This window comes from Anguilla rostrata, chromosome 3, assembly GCF_018555375.3.
Source record: "Anguilla rostrata isolate EN2019 chromosome 3, ASM1855537v3, whole genome shotgun sequence".
Classification (NCBI taxonomy): domain Eukaryota; kingdom Metazoa; phylum Chordata; class Actinopteri; order Anguilliformes; family Anguillidae; genus Anguilla; species Anguilla rostrata.
In genome coordinates this window covers 3136654-3160269 of record NC_057935.1, presented here as the reverse complement: position 1 = coordinate 3160269, position 23616 = coordinate 3136654, and the positions used below count along the sequence as shown (strand labels likewise).

At 47.9% G+C, this 23616-nt stretch overlaps 2 protein-coding genes across 4 annotated transcripts in view; both read left to right on the top strand.

The window, feature by feature from the left end:
* The first annotated feature begins 581 nt into the window (after positions 1–581).
* Positions 582–13375, top strand: simc1 (SUMO interacting motifs containing 1). Of its 3 annotated transcripts, none has more exons than XM_064325436.1 (12): positions 582–621; positions 1264–1384; positions 1683–1785; positions 4466–5818; positions 6090–6376; positions 7359–7428; positions 8853–8998; positions 10393–10503; positions 10829–10957; positions 11964–12120; positions 12633–12717; positions 13100–13375. In XM_064325436.1, the coding sequence occupies exons 1-12, from the start codon at positions 597–599 to the stop codon at positions 13309–13311; spliced, it is 2799 nt and encodes a 932-aa protein (XP_064181506.1). In that variant the 5' UTR covers positions 582–596; the 3' UTR covers positions 13312–13375. The 3 variants fall into 3 exon arrangements, with proteins under 3 accessions (XP_064181506.1, XP_064181505.1, XP_064181507.1); XM_064325435.1 differs by having other exon boundaries at positions 6087–6376; XM_064325437.1 differs by lacking the exon at positions 11964–12120 and having other exon boundaries at positions 6087–6376; positions 13100–13252.
* A 2783-nt stretch (positions 13376–16158) lies between these two features.
* LOC135249696 (CCR4-NOT transcription complex subunit 6-like) overlaps positions 16159–23616 on the top strand; it is a 28222-nt gene continuing 20764 nt past the window's right edge. The window contains exon 1 of the mRNA XM_064325214.1: positions 16159–16333. The gene's annotated coding sequence lies outside the window, so the exon portion shown is untranslated. The remainder of the gene's footprint in view (positions 16334–23616) is intronic.

Here is a 23616-nt window from a genome sequence, read left to right as displayed (position 1 = left end):
GGGGGAGGGCCCTCGAAAAGCCTGGAATGATGCGTGAGAGACATGGATCAAGAGAGGAAGGAGGCCCACAGAGACTGCTTATGTATAGGGCCCAGAATTTTGTGCTACACCCCTGTGTACACGTTAAACAAAACAAAAAAAAAGGGGGGGGATAAAAATCGTCATATCAGCAAATGAAGATGTACTTAATGATAATGTCTGGTGAACTCACAAATCATAAAACGCGCAGGAACAAGCCTGTAATATGTGCAATATGCCCTACTGCGTAATTCAAAAATAAATATTAATCAGCTATGACTACTGTCCCTTAAGCGACCGGGAGATCTTTCTTTCAACGTTGACAGGGAAATAAGATAATGTATGCCTATCAGAAACTAACTGTCAAAAAAACTAGATGTACTCTAGTTTTTTTTTACATCGCTTACGCAAAAATTTCCCATATGTAGTTTTCTGTTATGCCGTACTGCCCTCTACTGGCTAGTTTTCGTGAGGAAGTGGGTTCTGTCGGCACGTCGTTCTTTCTGAGAGAATGTTAGAAAATATATGGAATTCTGATGGATTGGGAATTCTGGTCCCGCTTTATTTCATGCACGAAAATGGAGGTCGATGGAAATAATAAAAGTGAACAGAAGAGTCCAGTCGATGACATAAACAGTTGTTATACACTTGCATGCACAGAAGTAGCTTTTGTTTCTTGTTGTGCATTCCGAAACATGCCACCCGTGTCAGTATTAAACTGCAGATCGGCTAGTTATTCGCTTCTAGAAGTCGTAGTCTGACTGTTCTTTCCTCTCATGTACAGGCACGCAGCAGCAGAGTGCACGTTCGTATAGCCTATCCTGTGAGATTACTTTTATTTGGCAAAGGAAATGTGAACTAGCCACCAACGTGAAGCTCGTTGCTTCGGAACATTTTCAAGCATAGTAAATCAATTAATTCAGTTTCTTGAAAAGTAAGCGACTGAACATCATTATACGCATCTTTGCAGAGTTTGTTCATGTAAAGTTTCCGTCGGCTGGACGCCTGCAGTACACCCTCATAGAAGAGGTGGAAAATGAATTTCTGTTGTGTTTGTCCTTAACTTACATTTGATTTCCCTATTATAATTTTTGGCTAGCCTATTTTTATGCTTTTGGACACAGTTGCTCAGGATGCTTCCACATTAGACTGTCAAACGTTTTCTGCGACCTCTAGGAATAGTCCCCAGTGTCTCCACGACGAGTGTACTTCCTCGATGAACATCTTTTTGTGGTTGTATTGCAGACACTCAACGCAATCGACTACGATTAGCCACCGCTCCCCACCACACCTTCGGGGTCCAAACAGAATCGAATACGCTGAACGCATGGGCGCGGAAGAGTAACGCCCCACCACGTGAAAGCGGGTACGGGAACACATCACGTGACTGCAAGACGACCGACATGATGCACCGTTGCACCACGAGTATGGACTGTTTACAAGTTCAGGGCAGGGTTTTTGGCATGATCCAACAATCTAAGAATTTTAAAAAATATCTTGAGAAATAGGAATTTTCAACAACAGTGCAATGGGGAGCTATGTCATATTTAATTTTACGTAAGCAATAAATGCCTAGCTAAAATGGTTATACAGCCACGCTGTTGCTCGTAGTGTCTGTGGAATTTCATGACATCGCATATTAAAATGGATGTTATTTCTATAAGCTCTGGGAGTGAGGATGATTCCGACATTGAGATTGTCAGCGTTTACAATGACACCAAACTCGAACCAAAGGAATTTGTCAGGGAATGGGCAAGCCTTCCATCGGTAAGTAAGAAACTTACTACGCATTTAATCTTTCGTTTGACGTTTCATTATTTTCCGTATGTAAAGTTGTGCGCCGTTTCACAACTAATCGTTTCATAATCACAACTAATCCCAACTAGCCTAACTGTTTAATGACCAATCGCGAATCGCGCGGGGAGAGATAAGCTCTGCTGTTGTGACAGTTAAAGCAACCGGCCTCCTACCACATCGTTGCTTAGCTTCAAGTTTTAGCTAGGCTACCCCACGCTTTCTTAAAAAATAAATAAATAAATAAAAGCGGATGTTGACTGCAGGTCTGCGCTCGTCTTCAACAGAACAAGTGCTTTGAAAATAAACAAAGTGAAAGTTAGCCGAAGGATGTTTGCTTATTTACTTTTTTATGCATTTTTGGTAGCCTAGTCTGAAGCTCACTTGTTTGTTGTCGCTTTAGTTCTTATCAGCTAGACAGCATTGATTTGTGCGAAGGCTAGGATACATCTAAGCTGTAGGCCAAGCTGTAGCACAAAAAATAAGACCAGACAACCTACATTACTGGCCGTGTTAGCTACAGTATATGTTATTTATATACGACACCTGTCAACATCGACGAACACAAAGCCGGGAGTTCAAGTAATAGAGAAAGTAGCATAAAAAGAAGCAACTTTGGCTCAGATTGTATGCCATCGTTCCTTAAACAGTGTAGGCACTATCTTAACCTGGGTTAAAATAATGTAAGTTCTTAAAAATCGCTAGCAAATGTTATTGAAGTCATATTAATCAAGCATCTCCAGGGGCGCCGCCAGTGATTTTGGTGCCCCATGACATGATCTCACATCGGGTCCCAACACCGTTGACTGAAGCTATACACACCTTGAACTGGGCTAGCTAGTTTTATCAGTAGTCTTTTCGTTGCTTTGTCTGAGTTTGAAGTAGTTTACAGTACCAGCTCGGTGCCACGCAGATTTCAGTTCTGTATCGGCTTGCACTTTGTGTATGACAAACAGACCAACTGATAAGAACACATTCAAAGAGCAATGGATCTTTTCCGAAGTTGTTAAATAACTTAAAACTGATTTTTCTGTCATGGCGATGTGTTCGTGTGTGTGCGCGCGCGAGATAATTGCAAGCCATTTTAGAGCAGTAGGAGGTGCCGAGGGCGCGGGAGCGCCGCCAATATCACTCACCTGTCGAGTTTATATCCGGTCGGTTTATTTTCCACCACAGAGAACCTGAGGTGAGATTTTGTTTATGCTCTGGAAATAACTCGACCTGGACCTTGTGTCGCGTGTTAGAGATGTAGGGTAAATACACAAAATGTCATCAGGATGTGTAAATAGTTAATCTAGCTAAGTACACGTTTATCGTTATTTTATCACGCGAGTGTATTTAAGTAACGTTAGCCAGTATTCACAAGCTATAAACATAAACAGATAGTACATGGTTCAACATAGGCCTGCGGCACAGTAGTTTATTGATAAAGCCGGTTTGATATAACTTTACGATATGTGAACAAGTTAGTAGCTACCAAGTGAGCTAACATTAGCTAGACAGGTAATGTTAACCTACCAGCATCTATGGTTAGGTCAGGTAGCTTTATATCCGGATTCCTAAATGACAGATAAAATCCAAGATGGACATCGTAAATTAACGTCATTAAACATCTAGTAAAAATGTAATCATCTAGTAAAAATGTAATCAAACAAATGCACACTCATAAATGTGAAAATACTCAAATAAACAGGTGTTTTTCTTGTGTATGTTACACCTGTAAGGATTGGCTTATTTCTAATTATGAAGAACCTGGAGGTTAATATGCTGTCAGGTTACATGTGATGGGCCTACATGTAAACAAATAAGTTTAATATGGCTTTGTGGCAAACACGCCTGCCACAGGCCACCGAAGTGGCTTTTCTTGGGGCCCTCCAGCACAGAGACACAGGGAGAAGATGTTCAAAACAGTCCACATTTATTCCACGAGGGTTTGGCAAGATGGTAAAGCCAAATGAGCAGATGTTAACCCTGTCATGACGGAAGCTGCCTGGTGTGGTGGGATGGCAGATTTAACCTGTGCGCAGTGATTACTCACTACGCACAGGTGCAGCCACTCCTGTTCCTGGGTCAATAGCCTGGCCAATTATCTAATTCTTCACCAATTATCCAATTGGCCAGGTCTAATTAGCTTGACCCAGGGCAGGTGTGGCTGCTTAAACCAGCCATCCCCACACCACAGGCTTGCTACATAGTTGTTTGTGAAATAACGTCAGTTTTTGGCTATTGTAAAAATGGATTGAATGCCATTATAGTTACTTGAAATAATAAACTGGTAATCAACCCTGTTCCTGGACATCTACCGTCCTGTAGGTTTTAATTTCAACTTTAATTTGGCACACCCGATTCTACAAATTTGCAGCTTAACTAGATCTCTGGCTGTTGTGTGCTTTGTTAGGGTTGGAATGAAAACCTTCAGGACGGCCAATCCACAGGAACAGGCTTGGGCAGCCCTGCTTTAGCTGCTGAATGAGGTGTGCTTTGTTAGAGTTGAAATGAAGACCTACAGGACAATAGGTCTCCAACAGGGCTGGTTACCACTGAAATATTGTGTTCAAGTTAGCCAATATTGCTAATATTATGTAGTTGTAGCCTGTATATTGAAGGCGTTACCATGACGCAAACTGTAAGTGAAATATTTTCTTTGTCCCAGCCTTGCATTGACCTTACCGATTCTTGCTGGGAGCCACAAAAGAGGCGGAACCGAAGGAGAGGAAATGACTCCCTATTGGTTGCAGTGGCCGTGAGTGATAACAGCCTATCAGAAGGCGAGGTGGAACCACTGACCTCGGCAGTGGAACTTGCAACGCCGGAGGTCGAGCGAAAGACACTGTGTCACTCTCCGACCAAGTCCCCAGGAAAGCGGGAAAGGACTCCTGACTTTCTGGACAACCTCATTTTGGAAAATTGGGAATGTTCTCATCGCCACCCTTCACCGGAACCGAGGGAAGAGCATCGGGACGGCAAGTCGTGGAGTTTCCCCTGGGAGTCTGACCGCCGCTCTCCCTCCGAGAGTTCGTCAGAGGAAGAGGGAATTCCCGGATCTCCACTCTCTGGCATTCCGGAACCTGCGCGGATTCCCCGGACTACCGAAACCGAGCAGGAGACTCCGGGATCTCCGCGACCCGTGACTGTCGCCCCCGGCGTTTCGGACGGAATACCAGCTCTGACTGCGGCAGAATCGCGGCTGGAATGCGAAACCGATAACGCAGTCCGGGACGCGGGGGCGCAGGCGAGCCCTCTGCCCACAGGAGGAAGTGTAGGCGAGTCGGAGGGAGAGGAGGACAAGGAGCCGGGAGACCTGGGGAACGACTTCCCAGACTACCCCGAGGCCACCTCTCCCCTGAGCCCCTTCAGCCCGTACTACTGCCCCAGTGAGATCGACTCCCGGCTGTTCTCCGACGGCTCCAGCATACACTGCTCGCAGGACGGCGAGGACCTGGACAGCCCGCCCCCGACCCCGACCACCCCGCCTCAGGGCCCAATCAGGGACCTGCTCCTGGAGGACCTGGCCTACGGAGCCTCGCCTCCCCACCGGCCGCCGGACGTGGACTTCTTGAGTGACAGGGAGCTCCAGGACCCGCCCTCACCCAGGCCCCCACCCACACCCTCACCCGGACCACCCCCTTTCTCTCCGGGCTTTGATCAGTCCCCCCCGCGGCTCTCCCCCGCTCTCCGGCCCGGCGTGAGGTCCGTGTCCCCCACCTCTACAGAGATACTCGCCAGCGACTCGCCTGATTGGCTGGGGGACGATGCTGAGCTGACCAGTCGCAGCCCTGCCAGCCTCCTCAGCAGCGGGGAGATGGGCAGCGATCCCCGTTGGTCCAGCCCTGGAGCCGAGAGCCCTGCGCACAGCTCGGGGCCTGGGGACAGCGAGGGGGAGGGGCTATCAGAAACGGAGGCGGGGTCTGGCTCCAGGGAGGCCAGTCGGAAAGACAGACAGTATGTGTCGCGAACCCAGTTAAACAGGCTGAAGCGTTTAATGGGGAGGCCTCTACAAGAGTCGGTAAGGAGAACTGCGCAATACACACACTCACACACACACACTCACACACACTCATATACATTCCCAAACCTTGTACACATACTAATATACTCACTAATATATTACACATAAGCATTAGACACTCCTTTTTCCACACACTCTCAAACCACACATACTCACGTGTGCAACGCACAGTTTTCACACCCCCAATCATGTTTAGATTTGCATAGATCACATCCTGGCCCGGTTTATCCGTCACCCTGCTACCGCTAACCTCTTTGTCCCTCAGCAGGGCGGAGACGACAGCCCAGGATCCCTGGACGATGGTGATGATGATGATGAAGAGGAAGACTCAGGCCCCGGGGAGCCTCTCTGCCGACAGGGCCTGAGCCTGGTCCACAGCTCCATGGAAGAGCGTTGCCATGACAGCACGCTGCAGCTGCTCTCGGACTTCCTGCGCCCCCGCCGCTACCCCCCGCCCGACGTGGTGTCCCACTTAATCAGGGCCATCCTGCTGGGCTCGGAGACCCCCCCGGCCCAGGTCCTCCAGGCCTACAGCCTCCTCATGAGGATACAGAAGTGAGCACTCGCATTATTTAAGAAAAAAAAAAAAAATTTTAAATGCCTTAAAAGCCATTAGTATTCCTGGCTTTGACCCTGCTGGTGTGCACTGAAACAAAAGGCCATGAAGACCTCTTTAAATCTGGTATCCGCAGACAACTGGCTGAAAATTCCATTTTGGAAAAGTAATATTTAAGAAAAAATTTTAAATGCTTTTTTTTTTTTTTGTTCGTTTGGTTTGGCACTGCCCCCATTTAAGCTCAGAGGGCGACGAGGCGCTCCGGAAATGAGCTAGCGAGCGAGAACTGTCTGAAGCAGAAGACGCCCTTTTTAACTAAAAAGCGAATTATAATGGAATGGAATGGCTTGCTGGCAACATCATTATGGCCAATTTTCTGGAGTAAGATCCGAAAAAGCTCCAGGGGGCTGAGGTGCTCGTGTAAAGTCTGTTTCTCGCCCTGTGAATTAAGGTAAATTAGGGTGTAAATGCAGCTTTCTAGCGTCGCCTCTAAGATGCCTCACTGGTCCAGTTCAGTGTGGCTCTGTTTCGCAGAGTAAACGCTCTGGTTCTCCCAACTTTCTTTTTGTTAATGCTTTTCAAGCTCAAGTGCATATTCCCATTCTTTTCCTTTTCATTTTCTCAACATTGCCATGCAAGTGTTGCACATTTAGTCTGATGCTATTTTATTGCCATTTTCTTTTGGCGTCTATGCAAATGTTTTGTATTCAGTGGATAACCAACACATGTAATTGCATGGCCCATTCCCAGTTCATCCAGTAGAGGGCACTGTTTGGTGGCCAAACAGTTTTTTCCCCCACTGAACCTCAGAAAGCTAAATTGTATATATAGTGCAGTGGGATATATATATATAATTATTTTAAAAACAAAAAAAACCATAGGCAGTTGGCCTGACCTGCAGGCAGTGATGTCAGCGCTGAGTGATGTCAGAGGCCGTTTTCTCCGTGGTGTTTGCTGATTGGTGCTCGTCTCTGACTGCAGAAGCCTCCCTGCCACGGTGTCTACGGTGCAGTGGGACTGGGAGCTCATGACCTCGGCCATGCAGGAGCGGGTAAGACAGAGAGCCTTAAAATCGCTGAGACCCATACAGGGTCCCCAGGTCCCCACCTGAGGAGAGTGTCTGTCTGTCTGTCTGTCTGTCTGTCCAAGAAGTAAGAGAGGCTGGATAATTAAGTTTACACACACACACGCACATGCACACACACACACACACACGCACACGCACACACACACACACACACACACACACACACACACACACACACACAGACAAACTATCTCACTGTCTCTCTCACGCACATACACACACACAAAACTATCTCTCTCACATTCACACACACACACACACAGACAAACTATCTCTCTCACATTCACACACACACACATACTACCTCTCTCACATTCACACACACACCCCACACCACTACTCTCTCACACACCACACACACTCACTACTCACACACACACACACACACACACACAAACTATCTCTCTCACATTCACACACACACACACACACAGACAAACTATCTCACTGTCTCTCTCACGCACATACACACACACACACACACACACATACTACCTCTCTCTCACACACACACACAGACAAACTGTCTCTCACACACACACACAAACTATCCTCTCTCACACACACACACACGTGTATATGTTTCTGTGCAGATTTGTTTGTGAGTTCTTTTAGTTGAAATGGTTTATTAAAGGATGTCTTTCTCTCGCTCTGGAAGACAATAACATTGTATTTAAATTTCAAATGACAAAATAGCATTTGTAATCAAATTCCATTATGTTATTGCACATATGTATACAACAGTTAAATTCGTAAAAGTTAATAAAAGACATGCATGCGTTCATGCTGAGAACAGCACAATAGCGCAGTGCATATTAAAAACAATGACATTTCATAGAAACAAACACGCAAAGATGTACGACTCAATTTCATCCAGGGCTTCCCTGCTCGTCCGTTTGCTTCTCTGCCTTGGTAAACTAGCGAATGCGCGCTCTCAAATCATCTGGATTGTATTAGGTCTCAGCAGAATGAACTTTATAACGCTGACTCTGCACTGAGTGTGGCTTTTATGATAAATTGGCATGAATCATCGCATTGTGTCTCTGATAATTATCCTGTAATTAGCAGGCCATTGATTAAGGCTGTGTTTTTTTACACGTCTTCATCGACATGACCTTATATAATAGTCCTCAAAATGCATTTTTCTGATTATTTTGATGGGACATTTCTTCAAGTCAGTTATACAACGGTTACCAACAACGAGCATATGAGTTACTTTTATCATTATTGATTCATTTTAAATAGCTGAAATTTAAATATTTAAACCTCCTGACCAGACAGTACAGGCAGTGAAATTTGGTAAGAGCTGCTAGAGCCGCATGGAGGAAAATGGTGAGCATGCGCCCTTAAATAACGTCACTCCCCTGCCCCCTGCAACCCCCCCCCAGGGAGCAGAGCGGCGGCCAGTCCTCCGCCTCCTCCTGCAGTACGTCCTGCAGACGCTGCACGACGACTTCCACCTGGACCACCGGAGGCGGCAGGGCTCCATCGCCAAGGCGACGCTGTCCTGCTACCAGGCCATGGCGCACGTCAGGTAAGGGGCGGGGCCTTACCGCGGGGTCAGGAAAGGGGCGGGGCCTTACCGTGGGGTCAGGAAAGGGGCGGGGCCTTACCGCGGGGTCAGGAAAGGGGCGTGGCCTCATAGCGGGTTTACGTTATGGCTACTCTGTAAAGTGTCTTTGTGACAGTTCTCCGTAAAAAAAAGTGCTGTACAAAAATAAATTGAATTCAGCTGAATGTTTGTTGAAAGCATTGTCCCAGTCACAGTCGGCAGATTGCGTGTTAAATTATTTCACGCTCGTCCCAGGCTCAAGTCCGCGCCCGTCGTGTCAGCTGAATGAGTATTTTGCGTGTCAGTGCGGCTCCGTGGCGTGCGCTTCTTCACCTCAGCCCTTGCGTGTGCTGTAGTGAACGCACAGCGCCGCCGCACCCTAATCTTGGCTGAGCAGGGCCAGTTCTGTTTCAGTTCAGTCCATCCAAAAGAAGAACTGAAATTCCATCGAGTCGCTGGAAACGTCCCCATAGAACAAAATATTTCATATTTGTCCATGAGTTGAATTACGGTTCATTTCGGGCCTAAACCTGCGTGCGTGCGTGTCTGTGTGTGCGTACGTGCGTGTGTCTGTGCGTGTTTGTGTAATGTAATGTGTGTATGTGTGTGTAATGTGATGTGTGTCTGTGTGTGTGTGTGTGTGTAATGTAATGTGTGTGCGTGTGCATGTGTCCATGAGTTACATTGCTCATAATTAAATTAGCTTGCCCCAGCCCAGCTCCACAGATGGATAAAGTGAATTTTCCAGGGGCTTCCGTTATATTGCTTTTCCTTAATAAAAACCCCATTATTCAGTGTAACATGGCATGCAGAACTTTAATTATAATATACTCTGCAGTTTATACATACAAAGGGAGTTTATTACTGTATCTCAGTCTCTCTAATCACCGAATGACTGCGGCCGGTGAGAAACAGCAATCCGCATTTTCATTTGGAAATATAGGGTATGGAAACAAATCTGTATGAAGTGATCTGCCTCAGTTTCTGGCTTAGGCTTGTGGGACTAATCACACAATAAAAATGCAAATTCGAAGAGTGCTCTCTTTGTACTGATTGCATTTTTGTCTCAGTTCGGTTGAAATGATTGTGACTTGAGCACAGAGAGTGGTACTGCGTGAGATGGAAATCTCTGGAATATCTGGCTAGTTATTCTGAAGGTGGACAGACTGTAAGTCGGGCAACGGAAACAAACATTCTGACAACTTTCATTCTCTATTCTTCATATTGTTAATACTTTTAAGTTCGTACTGACCTTTTCTTTCTTTGTCTTTTTGATAGTCACTTTTTGTCCTTGCTGCAGGTATAATTCACCTTCTGTTAAGTGTGCTCGCCCAACCTCAGTTGCCCGGTCAGTAAGGAAGATCGCTGTGTTGCAGAGATGTGATCGGTTGGCTGGTTGCCGCGGTGATGAATTCGACCTGTGACCCCGGGGGGCGTGACTGTGAAACTGAGATGGAGACGCAGAAGGAGAGAGACGAGAATCTCAGGTGAGACAAAACGCCACTGTGCTGCCTCATTCTTTATTTATACTCTTCACCTGAACACACCGCTCGGGAGGTACTGGAGTGTGGGTTTACTACTACTATTATTATTATTACTATTATTATTATTGTTATTATTATTATTATTATTCCTAACCTATGCAGTCACTCTGGAAAAGTGCATCAGGTAAGTACCTGAATGGGAACGTTAGAAGCACAACGTTGTTTTTCGTTGTTTTGTTATTGTTTGTTTTTTTTGGGGGGTTTTTTTTGTATTTTTTTGAGGTTTGAGCCTCCTCCCTTTGTGCTTTCTAACCCCCCCCGGCTGCAGGATAGTGCTGGTCCTGCAGAAGATGCTGGCCCTGGCCATGGAGGTGGACTCCCCCACCACCAGCTCCAACAAGATTTGCGAGGACCTCCACCTGATACTGATCGGCCCCCACCTGCACAGACACCACAGGTGAGGGGGGCGGGCTGAGTTGGGGGGGTCGAAAGGATGGTGGATGAGTACCAGTTTGGGTGGAAGTGGGACTGGCGGGTTACAAGAATCGCGATGCCACCGGGGTTTGGTGTCCGCTCTGTTTCAGTTCGACCAGCGTGTGTCTGTCTGTCTGTCCTCACTCTCTGTCTGTCTGTCTGTCCTCCCTCTCTGTCTGTCTGTCTGTCCTCACTCTCTGTCTGTCTGTCTGTCTGTCCTCCCTCTCTGTCTGTCTGTCTGTCCTCACTCTCTGTCTGTCTGTCTGTCTGTCCTCCCTCTCTGTCTGTCTGTCTGTCTGTCCTCCCTCTCTGTCTGTCTGTCTGTCTGTCCCTCACTCTCTGTCTGTCTGTCTGTCTGTCCTCCCTCTCTGTCTGTCTGTCTGTCTGTCCTCACTCTCTGTCTGTCTGTCTGTCTGTCCTCCCTCTCTGTCTGTCTGTCTGTCTGTCCCTCACTCTCTGTCTGTCTGTCTGTCTGTCTGTCTGTCTGTCCTCGCTCTCTGTCTGTCTGTCTGTCTGTCCCTCACTCTCTGTCTGTCTGTCTGTCTGTCCTCGCTCTCTGTCTGTCTGTCTGTCTGTCCCTCACTCTCTGTCTGTCTGTCTGTCTGTCCCTCCCTCTCTGTCTGTCTTTCTGTCTGTCTGTCCTCGCTCTCTGTCTGTCTGTCTGTCTGTCCTCACTCTCTGTCTGTCTGTTGTCTGTCCTCCTCTCTCGTCTGTCTGTCTGTCTGTCCTCCCTCTCTGTCTGTCTGTCTGTCCCTCTCTGTCTGTCTGTCTGTCCTCCTCTCTGTCTGTCTGTCTGTCCCTCACTCTCTGTCTGTCTGTCTGTCTGTCTGTCCGTCCGTCCTCCCTCTCTGTCTGTCTGTCTGTCTGTCTGTCCTCCCTCTCTGTCTGTCTTTCTGTCTGTCTGTCCTCCCTCTCTGTCTGTCTGTCTGTCCCTCACTCTCTGTCTGTCTGTCTGTCCCTCTCTCTCTCTCTGTCTGTCTGTCGGTCAGGCTGCTGCTCCTGCAGACCCTGGAGAGCAGTCTGCTGCAGTGCAAGCTGGTGGAGCTGCTGCTTCAGCATGTCTGCGCAGACAAGACTAAGCTGCCCATGTCTCTGAGTCTGATCCTGCACTTCCTGCGCAGTGCCACACTGCCACCTGACCCCACGGTGACTACCCACAACCCCCTGCTCCTACCCACAACCAGCTGCTTCTACCCACAACCCCCTGCTCCTACCCACAACCAGCTGCTTCTACACACAACCTCCTGCTCCTACCCACAACCCCCTGCTTCTACCCACAACTCCCTGCTCCTCCTCACATCCTACTGCTTCTACCCACAACCCCCTGCTCCTACACACAACTCGCTGCTTCTACCCACAACCCCCTGCTCCTACACACAACTCGCTGCTTCTACCCACAACCCCCTGCTCCTATAGATACTGTACCACACAAACACACCACAGATCCTACATATATTGTACCACACACCCTGTGGCTCCTACAGAAAAATACTTGTAATGCTCAACTGACTGGGCCATCGGCCAACAGTGTACGGTTTCTCCAGCTTTAGATCCCAAAGGCGCACACCCACACTCACACCGCAAGTCCCAGCATGCACCACACCTCCTCCCGTCTCCACAGGGGACAGAATGAAAGTCTTATTATCCTCCTGTTCCAGGACGGTGTGGAGACCTGGAGGAGGTGGAGGGAGCTGGTGCAGCTCCTGTGGATGCTGCTCCTCAGCTATGAGGAGGTGACAGAAGGTAGGGTTCTGAGTATACCCTCCTGAGACCTAGCAGGAAAAAAAAGTTTTGTTTTTTAAATTTTTTCACAATAATAATAAGTGTCTTGGATTCCAAAAACATGTTACGGTGAAAATAATTATTTCAAAAATAATCTTATTTTTTTTTAGCGAATGTCTGTCTTTTTTTTACTACACTCCCGCTGTAAAATATTACAATATTACAGAGGATATTTTCATATTACTGAAAATATTACAGACTATATTTTTCCCATACTGCCCTTCACATACTAAACAGTATGCGGTAAACAGTAGGCAGTATGTTTAGTAGACAGTACATATTTTGAGGACGCAGTAGTTAGGAGGCTGTTTGGGACACGGCCTCTGACCTTCCTCTTCCCAAGGTCACCTTCGCCGACCCATTACCCAGCGAGCCCAGTTCAGCCACGCCCCCATCTGGACCGCCAACGATGACATCACGCCAGCGGAGCTGCAGGAAGCTGCAGACTGCTTCCTGTCCCGGGTGTCAGCTGACCTAGGCCACGCCCTCCCGCCGCAGGTTCAGGAGCTGTTCTCTTACCTGCGGGATCACCTGCTCTGTTTCTGTCGACACTGATCTGCGCACCTTATGTTTCGAGAGCGTTATGACATTTTAAATAAATATTTATTTTATTCTATAAGCACTGGTATGTTAACTTATGAGCATTATTTCAGGTTTATTGAGCGGCTCTTAACAGAGATGGAGTTTGTCATGGGTACACAGGATTTAATAAGCACAGTGCGTGTGTGCACACGTGTGTGCGAGTGTGTGCTTGCGTGCATGCCTGTGCGTGCTTGCGTGTTTAAGAGTGCAAGTGTGTGTGAGCATGTGTAGAGGGATGTGCATGCATGGAGAGGTGTATGTGTGTAGAGGGGTGTGTGTTGTATGAAGGTAAGTGCATAAAACACTACAGTTGATATTAAATGCAGTTAAATATAAATGTTAAGTGCATACCCTTGTTAAAAAGATCCTTGTCAGATTTCCCATCAAACTCACTGTAAAAGACCCCTGAGGTATTACCATCTACAGACATGTGGGAGTGTAATCAGTTATCTAACAAGCTTGTGGGCTGCACTACTGCTCCATGCCACCAGGGGGCACTGTCAGACATCTGCCTGCCTGATGAGGTATGTATGACTGCGTCACAGAGCCATTCCACTGGGGCAGTTGTGCTAGACGTATTACAGACTTCAAACCTGAGAGAGCTTGGGGATTTCTGAGAGGACATTAGGCTGTTAAACAGTCTCTCACTTCGAATCCACCTGTTCCCGAGGGCTGTCTGCCTGTCAGCACCAGTCATTTTGAAGCAGTCTCCACTGAGAACCATCCATCCCAGAGGTGGGCAATGGGAGCCGTGTCCGTTTCTGGTTTACATGCAAACTTAATTGCTTAATTAGCCCATTTATTAGCAACGTAGCCCATATGTCAGCACCCCCACGAGCCTGGCCAGGATAAGTGGGTATAGATGATGGATGGATGGATAATCTATGAGCAAATCGGTGTAGGTGTGTACTGCCAGTTAGCTCATTTAGCCAGGGTAACTGGTGGAAACGCAAACCTGCAGACACACCGGCCCTCCAGGACCAGAATCGCACCACCCTGATCTAGCCCACATTCACGCACCAGAAACACAGTGACACACAGACAAGCATTTGGTAGCCTAATGACGTTACAGTCATTTTGTAGTCCTTTGCTCTGGTACCCAAAGCTCCGCCGGACTCATTTTCGAACCCCGTGTTGATGTGTGAATGCGTATGCGGGGGGCGGAGGAGAGGGGCGTGCGTTTCAGACGGGCGGCGAACATCTCGTCTCGCATTTGGGATGAGCCTGTCAGGTCCCATTTTGCACGGCGCAGTTGGCGCTGCCGCACTTACGACTCCGCGGGGATAATTCCCTTCACGCTTTCTGCAATTTTAATGCGATGTGAGCTTTTCGCTGGAAACCGTCGCTCCCTCACACTCAGCTCGCTCTCCGAGTCTCCGGGTCCGTTGGTCGGGTCCGGTTTCATTTTAAAGTGGGTCACTCGCTTTGGAGGGGGACAAATGGCAGTCCGGCATCTGGCTGTTTCACATGTTTATGTACTTGTGGGGACATGTTGGAACAAGGTGGGGGGGGGCTTTGAAGGATGGTGCCGTTGGTGTCAGTGAATACACTTACCTAGATTCAGGGGTTTTCACGCTTTTCTCATCCAGGGATCCACCCAAACTCAGACTAAAAAGTATCCAGTGCATCCGATCATAAATTCAAATATGTTATATTAAAAAAAAATAAAAAAAAGTTTTCTATTTTGAAATATTTTCCAAAATCTATATATAGTCAACTAGTCATTTCATTTTTCCAGTAGCCATTGCATTCTGAAATATGTTGGATCCATAACTCCGAGACAGCTTGGCAAACTCCACGCCGGGATCGAGACTATTGCTTGGACCATTTCTTCCATGCTGATGAGGAAGCCAGCTTGACACAAAATGGCAGTCCACGAAAAGCACAACAGCTGCACTCAGCCATCTCTGCCAAAGAGCATTCCTTTGTTCTCTAAGGTCAAACCACACTTGTTTTCGCATACCTAATGAAGCCAAACGAATACCTAATGAGCACCTTCACCTATACACCTACACAGCATTAACCCTAGAAAACGTGTTTTTTTCATGCGTGTGGTACAAGGAGTCTTGAATTTACCCAAACTCTTCTCAGTAGCCTATAGCCCTGATTATCTCTATACATGTACATTTGAGGGCATGTCTGGTACCCAATAATGGTTTTTAAGTAACTCCAATGTCACCCATGACACATTTGCTCAAAATGTTTATTGTTGATTGGCTTAAATGGATTTAAAAATGTAACCCGAACAGAAATACACACTGGGTAATGGGAAAATGGAGAGGGGAGAAGGAAAAGGTTGCCTATACTGGAGTTTTTTTATTATTATTATTGTAACTGCCCCTTAAACACACGATTGCTTCGAAGAAATGTTCATTCATATCAGAAACGTTAATTGAATCAAAATGTAAATATCTTCCAAAATGAATGGCTACATTTGAACTATCACAGTAGCCTACAGAATAACTATGCGATGTTCATTCCAAGAAATGGACCGAATAAAGGATAAAAGCAAACTATGTATATTGTATTGTGATTTGTTGATATTTTTGTACTGATTAGAACAGCTAGAGGGAAAATTGTATCTGGTTTGCAAGTCCAGTTAGCCTTGTTCTTCAAAACTATCGCGACACTGTTGTTTTTTTCAGGGTTGGTACCTTCGTTGCTTTTCTCTTCGCGTGCAAAGCGACCGTTTTCTAATAGGCTCACACCATACACGCGACAAGTGTAGACTAATAATAGTCCAGCGTGAGGAGTACGAGGAAAAAAACAACACCTATTGTGCGTGAAAGATTTGTGGAGGCGTTGTGCGTGAGCGACTACTCATGGTCCGGGCCGTCCCTCTCCCAGCCAATGGCGTCCAGCGCTCTTATCACAGAGCGAAAAATATCGCGGCCGCCATGATGCTTGTTTGCTCTCGGTGAGACAGCAGCGGATACGAGTGAACCAGAAACAAAGAGATCAACTCGGGTCTTCGTCAACTGGTATGCGTTTGCAGGTAAAACATAAAAAAATAAAATCTTATAATTCTCCAAGCTTAAACATATCTCCACATGTGTGTATATATAAAACACAAGCGTATTTTGTATTCCTTGTCCCCTTTTTGTGATGGGAGTTCACGGAAAACCGAAACAATAAGGAGCGCAAATGCGCTGTTCAGGTGGCAATGTTGTTACTGTCTTATCGAGCAGTAATACAGCTAACGTTATCGTTAGCTCATAGTCCCTACAGTCTATGCAACCAACAATTACGTCAGAGGAGAACGATATTAGCAATTAAGGTTGCTGCGTTTAAAAATAAATAAATATACGACCACGATAGTATTGAATATTCTCTATCTTTTAAAATTCATGCACATTCAGAACTGGCTCAGCAGCTAACGTGTTATAACGTTACTTAGCCCTAGCTTGGCGATATGCTAATTGGTAGCTTGCTAACGCTGGTTATCGCTTGCATAACATGGAAAACTAGCGAATCCTGCACGGTAATAAATACTTTATTGAAATTCTTGACCGTAACTTAACGCGTTATGTGCATGTCTAACAGTGGTGTAGTATGCTAACATCACAAACTTTCACTTTTGTTATTCGGTTGATATTACGGAGCTAGGTACTATGTTTGCTACCTTTCCAGCAGGTCGGTAGACATTAGCCGTCTTGAATAGTTGCCAGTTTGTTCGTCGAAAAAAATGTTCAACTCTCCACCGCAGGTAGATGTTATGGGACCTAAGTTGCATGCTGTGAAATCTAGCTTACAAGCAGGCTAAAGCTAGCTGGGTAGCTAGCTACACGCATGCTGGCTGTGCGTTTGTTGATGTTTAGGAATACGAATGTTTTGAATGATGTCGTTGTGGTTCTGCACTGTTTGTTTTCATTAAACTTGCTAGCACCAACGTTGGCTAATTCAGACGTGGACATGTTTCTTGTTACTCCACGTGTATGATGCACAGCGTAGTGCTTCCTCTTTGTGTAATTTCATAATAACTAGTCATATGTAAACATTTTTTTTTTTTGCTTTTGCGGCCTGTCTTCCATTGAAAGCGTTCTACTAACACTGGCTATCCAGCTAGCTCTAACGAGGTCTGAGGAAGAAAGACAGCTCTGATGGATACACGTCAGCTACAGTACAGAACTGTCAACCTCGTTCTTTGGATATGAACATAGTTGCATAGCGTTTAGTGTATTTTATCAGTTATGTTTGGCTTGCACTTGTCCGGCGACTACTTGGCTTGGGGGTATTCATTCAAATAAAGGACTGTACGGGCATGTTTTTTTTGAAAACCCGGGGTTAAAATTCTCAAACTTTAATTGAACTGTATTTGCCTGATATAGTGGACGGGGTGTTTATGTAACGAAGTGGTAAACAAGGCCTTGGTCAATCTAGTGTGGGCTGCATCCAAATCGACCAATCCTTGGTTTGCTAACTTTATGTACGAAATGCTTCATGCTAAAAACTTTGACAGAGATCCACGATTTTGTCAAACCAAGCGAGGGTCGAAACTGTGGTGCATCAGCCCCATGTGTGAACAATAACTGTAATATTTCTTTTTTTTAATTATTATCATTTTATGTCCAGACGTTGTCTGAGTGTGAGAGGCTGCATCTGTTTTGCTTACTAAGGGGAATCCTCAACTTTCAAGGCTAGTTAGGGGGGACAGGCAGTTGGCTATCCCAAGCTTGCAACACCTTGTACAGGCTTGTAAGTTTGCAGACTCCCATGTGCTCATTACTGTTGTTATAGTAATGGTCAGTTATAGCCCTTTTTTATTTTTATTTCAGTGAATAATAATCTGTGAAGTAAACTTAAAGCCCAGTTTGGTCTTGAAAATGTGATCGTGGCAACACAGAAGTTGCTTATTCTGAACTTTAAAAAAGCAGGCTGTAGTGTGTTTAAAGCAGGCATTTTCATGACGTGGAGGGTCACAGATAAGAGAAGTGGACAAATTTGACCCAACAGATAATGCTGGAATGATAGATGTCAACAGTGTAGTATAATTGATTGGGAACTGGATGAGCTGTGTGTAAACGCAGATACTCTGGATCGTAGTGGGCTGAGCTGTGTGTAAACGCAGATACTCTGGACCGTAGTGGGTTGAGCTGTGTGTAAATCGGGTACTCTGGACCGTAGTGGGTTGAGCTGTGTGTAAAGGCAGATACTCTGGACCGTAGTGGGTTGAGCTGTGTGTGAACGCAGATATTCTGGACCATAGTGGGCTGAGCTGTGTGTGAACGCAGATACTCTGGACCGTAGTGGGTTGAGCTGTGTGTAACGAGTACTTTGACGGTGAGCTGTGTGGTACTCTGGACCGTAGTGGGTGAGCTGTGTGTAAAACCGGAGAGTGGTGAGTGGTGTGAACGAACTCTGGACCGTAGTGGGTTGAGCTGTGTGTGAACGCAGATACTCTGGACCGTAGTGGGTTGAGCTGTGTGTAAATGCGGGTACCCTGCATGTGTTGTGGTCAGTTTAACGGCTCTGGCTGTAGCAGCTGTCCCACACCCCCCTGTGTCCGCTCGTCCTGACGAGCGTTTGCTGTAAGAGCTGCAGGAACTGTTGCTCTGCTTTTTCTCCCTGTCGTTTTTTTTACCCGCGGCCTCCTTGTATTACCTTAAAAAGCCCCCTTTTTTCCCTTCCCAATTCAGAAATATCATGTGCTGTTCTTCAGTTACTGCTGGGCTGCATTTCAGTTTGAAAAGTCCCCCCCTCCCCTTTTTTTTTTTTATATGAAAGAGACCCCCCCCTTATAGAAAAGTGACCCCACTGATACATTTTCATAACTCACGGTGGTTTCTATCTTGTGGAAACCTGACCCCACCAAAATCCCAAGAGCCTACCTTATAGGCTAATACCTGGGTAATAAGGTAAGGGGGGGGGGGGGGTCACTTCTCTATACTAGAAGAATGACCTGGGGGCCAGGCCATTTATAGAAAAGTTTTCCGTGAGGTCAGATTTCTGTATGACACTGGCCCTGGGGTTCCGGTGGCCCTTTACAAGGCTGTTGCTGTGGCCCCGAAGTGCTTCAACATAAACCACACGCAGCGCTCAGCAGCCAAACTGTGGCCCTAAACGACTGCGAAGAGCTTTTATGCCAGAGGCCATTCCTACCTGCGGCTGAAGCACGTCGTCTCCTCGTACACTGGCCAGTCAGCGTTTAACCCTTTACTGGCCTCGTGGCACCACGGGGACACAAGCTCTGATTGGTGGAGAGACGCACCTCTTCCTGACTACAGCTGGTGGCCAAGAGGTTCCTGGTGAGCTGTCAGTCAGGAGGGCAGCGGTTACCTAGGGAGTGAACGCTTGCCCGGGTGCTGACATGTCGGAACACAGTTCACACTCCAGAGGAGCTCCCTTAAATATAGCAACTAAGAAGAGTAAAGAGCATCTCGCCTCTGTTAAACGTTACTGCTGGTTAATGACCTGGCATGGGTTTGGGCCTGTTGCCGCAGAAGCTCGGCTTGTTCTTGCAGCGGGCGGGTTTATCAGCTGATCCTCTCGAGAGCCTGGGAGGTTGCCTGTCAGTTAATCGCGAGCCGTGGCAGAAAAAACCTGGGGGCGTGTTACAGTCGGTAGCTCTCGATCTTGTTGCCAGGAAATGCCAACCGGTCTTTGCTGATTGTTGCTTTTAACCCTTTGGACAGTTTTTTTTTTTTAAGTGCGAGTGTTCCAGAACTCCGTTGCTCTCGGTCACCAGTAGTGATTGTGACATCAGCATTGGAATGTTCGGCTAAGAGCATTCTAATCCCAGGCCTGTGATCTTCCACCTCAGAGCTTTAATGCTCTGTGAAGGCTCTGTGGAAGCTTGCCAGAGGCCGTGCACGAAGGTAACCTGTATCATGTGTCACTTCCTCTTTTTGTTTCTAAACTCCCCCCCCCCACCGCAGTGAGACTTGTGTGCAGGTGTTATGAGCGGCCAACACTGCCTCCTGCTCTGGCTGCTCTCTCTGCTCACTGGTCCGATCCTCAGCTCCAACCAGACCACGGACACACTTTTCTTTTTACCCCCCCCCCCCCCCTTTGATCTTGATTTGTAGGGATGCAATGCAACCAGTGAATCAAATCTCTTTTTTAAAATTTTATACGTATCTTCATTTACGTACGTTCAGACGAAAGATGACAGAACTACAGTACAAATCCTGCTACGGTACACGGTTTGTCACCCAGTGCAAAATTGTGTAGTGGATGTGGTGTCATTTACTGGATTTGTTTCTTAGAAAAGCTGCGTGTATATTAGCTGCATGTCACATGCATGTTTAAACTCCCATCATGCTGTGACTTCTCACCTCAATAGACCGTGCACATTCGTGTCTGTCATTCTGTGGTTGAGCAGTGATTGGCAGCGTGGTGTAGGGGGGGCTTGCCTCATTGCTAATCATGCATGTTGCTGCTGAGACCCTTCACTGCATTGGTTAGGGGAAATCTCTGCTGCTGAGACCCTTCACTGCGTTGGTTAGGGGAAATCTCTGCTGCTGAGACCCTTCACTGCGTTGGTTAGGGGAAATCTCTGCTGCTGAGACCCTTCACTGCGTTGGTTAGGGGAAATCTCTGCTGCTGAGACCCTTCACTGCGTTGGTTAGGGGAAATCTCACTCTTGCTAATTCTCCCGACTTCCTTCTGTTACTATGGCATCCTCGGGGCTCAGTGAACACCGGGCTCCACAGAGTCATCCACCCATCTGTCCTGCTAGTATTGCACGTCCGTCCGTCCGTCTGTCTTTCTGTTTGTCTGAGGGTCCCGCCCCCCTCCCCCCCGAACTGGGCTGGAAAAAGCTGAATTATAAACCCACCATTTTCCATTTCATTCATCCGTCCATCGTCCATCAGTGCACGATGCAGGCAGACAGTGTTTCGGTGCTCTACCAAAACCCCCGCCCCCCGCCCCCCGCCCCCCGCGGCACCTGCTCCACCCGGCTCTCCGTTTGGCGCTCTCCTCCGTCAGCTGTCCCGGGGAAGGATGGAGCGCGGGTGCGGGGCGTGAGGCGCTGCAGAACGCTCGGAAGCAGGCGTGACCTCCGCCGGGCTTTCATTGGGGGGGGGGGGGGGGGGGTCAGCACACGGGTTTACAGTATAGAGGGGGTACGCTCATCTGGCTGACAAGGAGACCCATGAGGGCCGATTCTGGTCTTTGTGGTACACTTTTTTTTGCCGGCTTTGGGGGGGGGGAGGTTTTTGCAGGGCTGTGACTCCCTGCGGCTGCGTAATCTCTCCCCGGACGCTACCTGGAACAACCCGCCCTGCTTCTGTCACCGTTCACTGCGGGTCCACTAGGCTCCGCCCACAAACAGCCCCCACAACTGCTTCTGACTTCACTTTCTCCTCCAGACTGCGAGCGCTTTGAGTTCGCCTGACGGAGCTGGAGAGCGGGTGCCTTACGCGCTCATCAGAGGTCAGGGACACGCAGAATGGAAAATCACCAGCACTTGTGTGAGCCTACGAGGTGGGGGGGGTGAGAGAGAGAGAGAGAGAGAGGAGGAAGGAAACACAAATATAAGCACAAATTGCACATTTCATTTCCGAGGCCAGATGTTGCCATGACATTGCGCAAGGCCGTCGCTGTCTCGCGCGCATCGAGCGCCGTCAGCACAGCAGCGTCACCGCGGGAGCTCGCCGCCGCTTCTCCTTCATCTTCTTTGTTTTTAGAGGAGCGTGAGGCTGTGACGCGCTGACGGTTCCTCACGGCGAACGCACAGGGGTCTGCCGGACTGTCCGTCGCCTGGCGGGTGCCCGGGCATTAAGCCCCCCCCCTCCCCCCCCTCCCCGTCCGCAGCATGGGGTGCGACGGACACTCCCGATGGATGCGTAGTGAAACAGGAAGTGGAGACGGCGGAGGGAGAGTGAGGCGTTCGTAAACAAACAGCGTGTGCGTTTGAATGGAGGCTCATGGGAAGGTTCATTTTTGGTGCGCAGTGCGTGCGTTAGCAGTAGCGGTTAGCTGATGCGCTCGGCCCGTGTGTTGGGTAGTGGGGCGGCAGTGTGGTGTAGGGGTTAGGGCAGGGGGGTCTGCTGCCTCGCTGCTGGAGAGCCACGGGCGCTGCTGGGCTCTATTTTGGTAAATGGACTGCATTTATATAGCGCTTTTATCCAAAGCGCTTTACAATTGATGCCTCTCATTCGCCAGAGCAGTTAGAAGTTAGGGGTTAGGTGTCTTGCTCAAGGACACTTCGACATGCCCAGGGCGGGGTTTGAACCGGCAACCCTCCGACTGCCAGACAATCGGTCTTACCTCCTGAGCTATGTCGCCCCACATTTTCATATTAAAATCAGCACCCAGCCCAGACCCAGGCAACCAGGTGAAGTGAGTTAGCTGTGTAAACAACTGCTCTGACTGATTAAACAAGTGCAGAGTGACAGCTCTCCAGGACCAGGGCTGCAGATCCCCGGGTTAGGGAAATGGGCTCATAACTTGAAGGTTGCAGGTTCGATTCCCTGGTAGGACACTGCCTTTGTATCCTTGAGCAAGGTACCTATCCTGCATTACTTCAGTGTGTATCCAGCTGCATGAAGGGAAACGATGTAGAAATGCAAATATTTGTGCAAGTCGCTCTGGATAAGAGCGTCTCATAAAAGGCAGTAACGAGGCGTAATATAATTTTTGAATTGAGAAACTTTGATCCATATGACCCCCCTGGCACATGGGCACACATAACCACCATGCTTCCACTCAGTGGCCCTGGCACAGCCTTTAATAAGCTCTTCTGCTGCTGCCAGCCAGGCCTGGATTTACTGATTTATTCATTTGCACACAAAAGCTTCCCTCTGGTGTGTAGATTCCCCCCCGCCTTGGAGTGTGGGTGTGTCGGCACACAGCCCCCCCCCCCCCCCCCCCCCCAGCTGAACATGTATATGCTGGAGTATATATGCAGCCCCCCCCCCCAGCTGAACATGTATATGCTGGAGTATTATGCAGCCCCCCCCAGCTGAACATGTATATGCTGGAGTATGTATGCAGGCCCCCCCCCACCCCCAGCTGCTGCTCTAATAAATGTGCTTAATATGAGCTGCCTGTTGCACTTGTGTGGGTGCCAGTGTGTTTTTAATCGCTGTTTATTCGCATCGTAAATTCTCACTGCTGAGAACGTGGGGGGTGGGTGGGGGGTGGGGGAGGGGGCGGCTTGGTTGCCCTGAAATAGCAGCAGCAGCAGCACGCAATTAAACGTCTGGTACGTGTTCAGCTTCTGATTGGGTGAGAGGCTGAGACTGAGACGAGGCTGGTCTGCAGTCCTGAAGGCCCTTCACTACGGTCCTTCACAGACTGTGAAGCGTACGCTCACGAGTCTGCAGAAAGTGT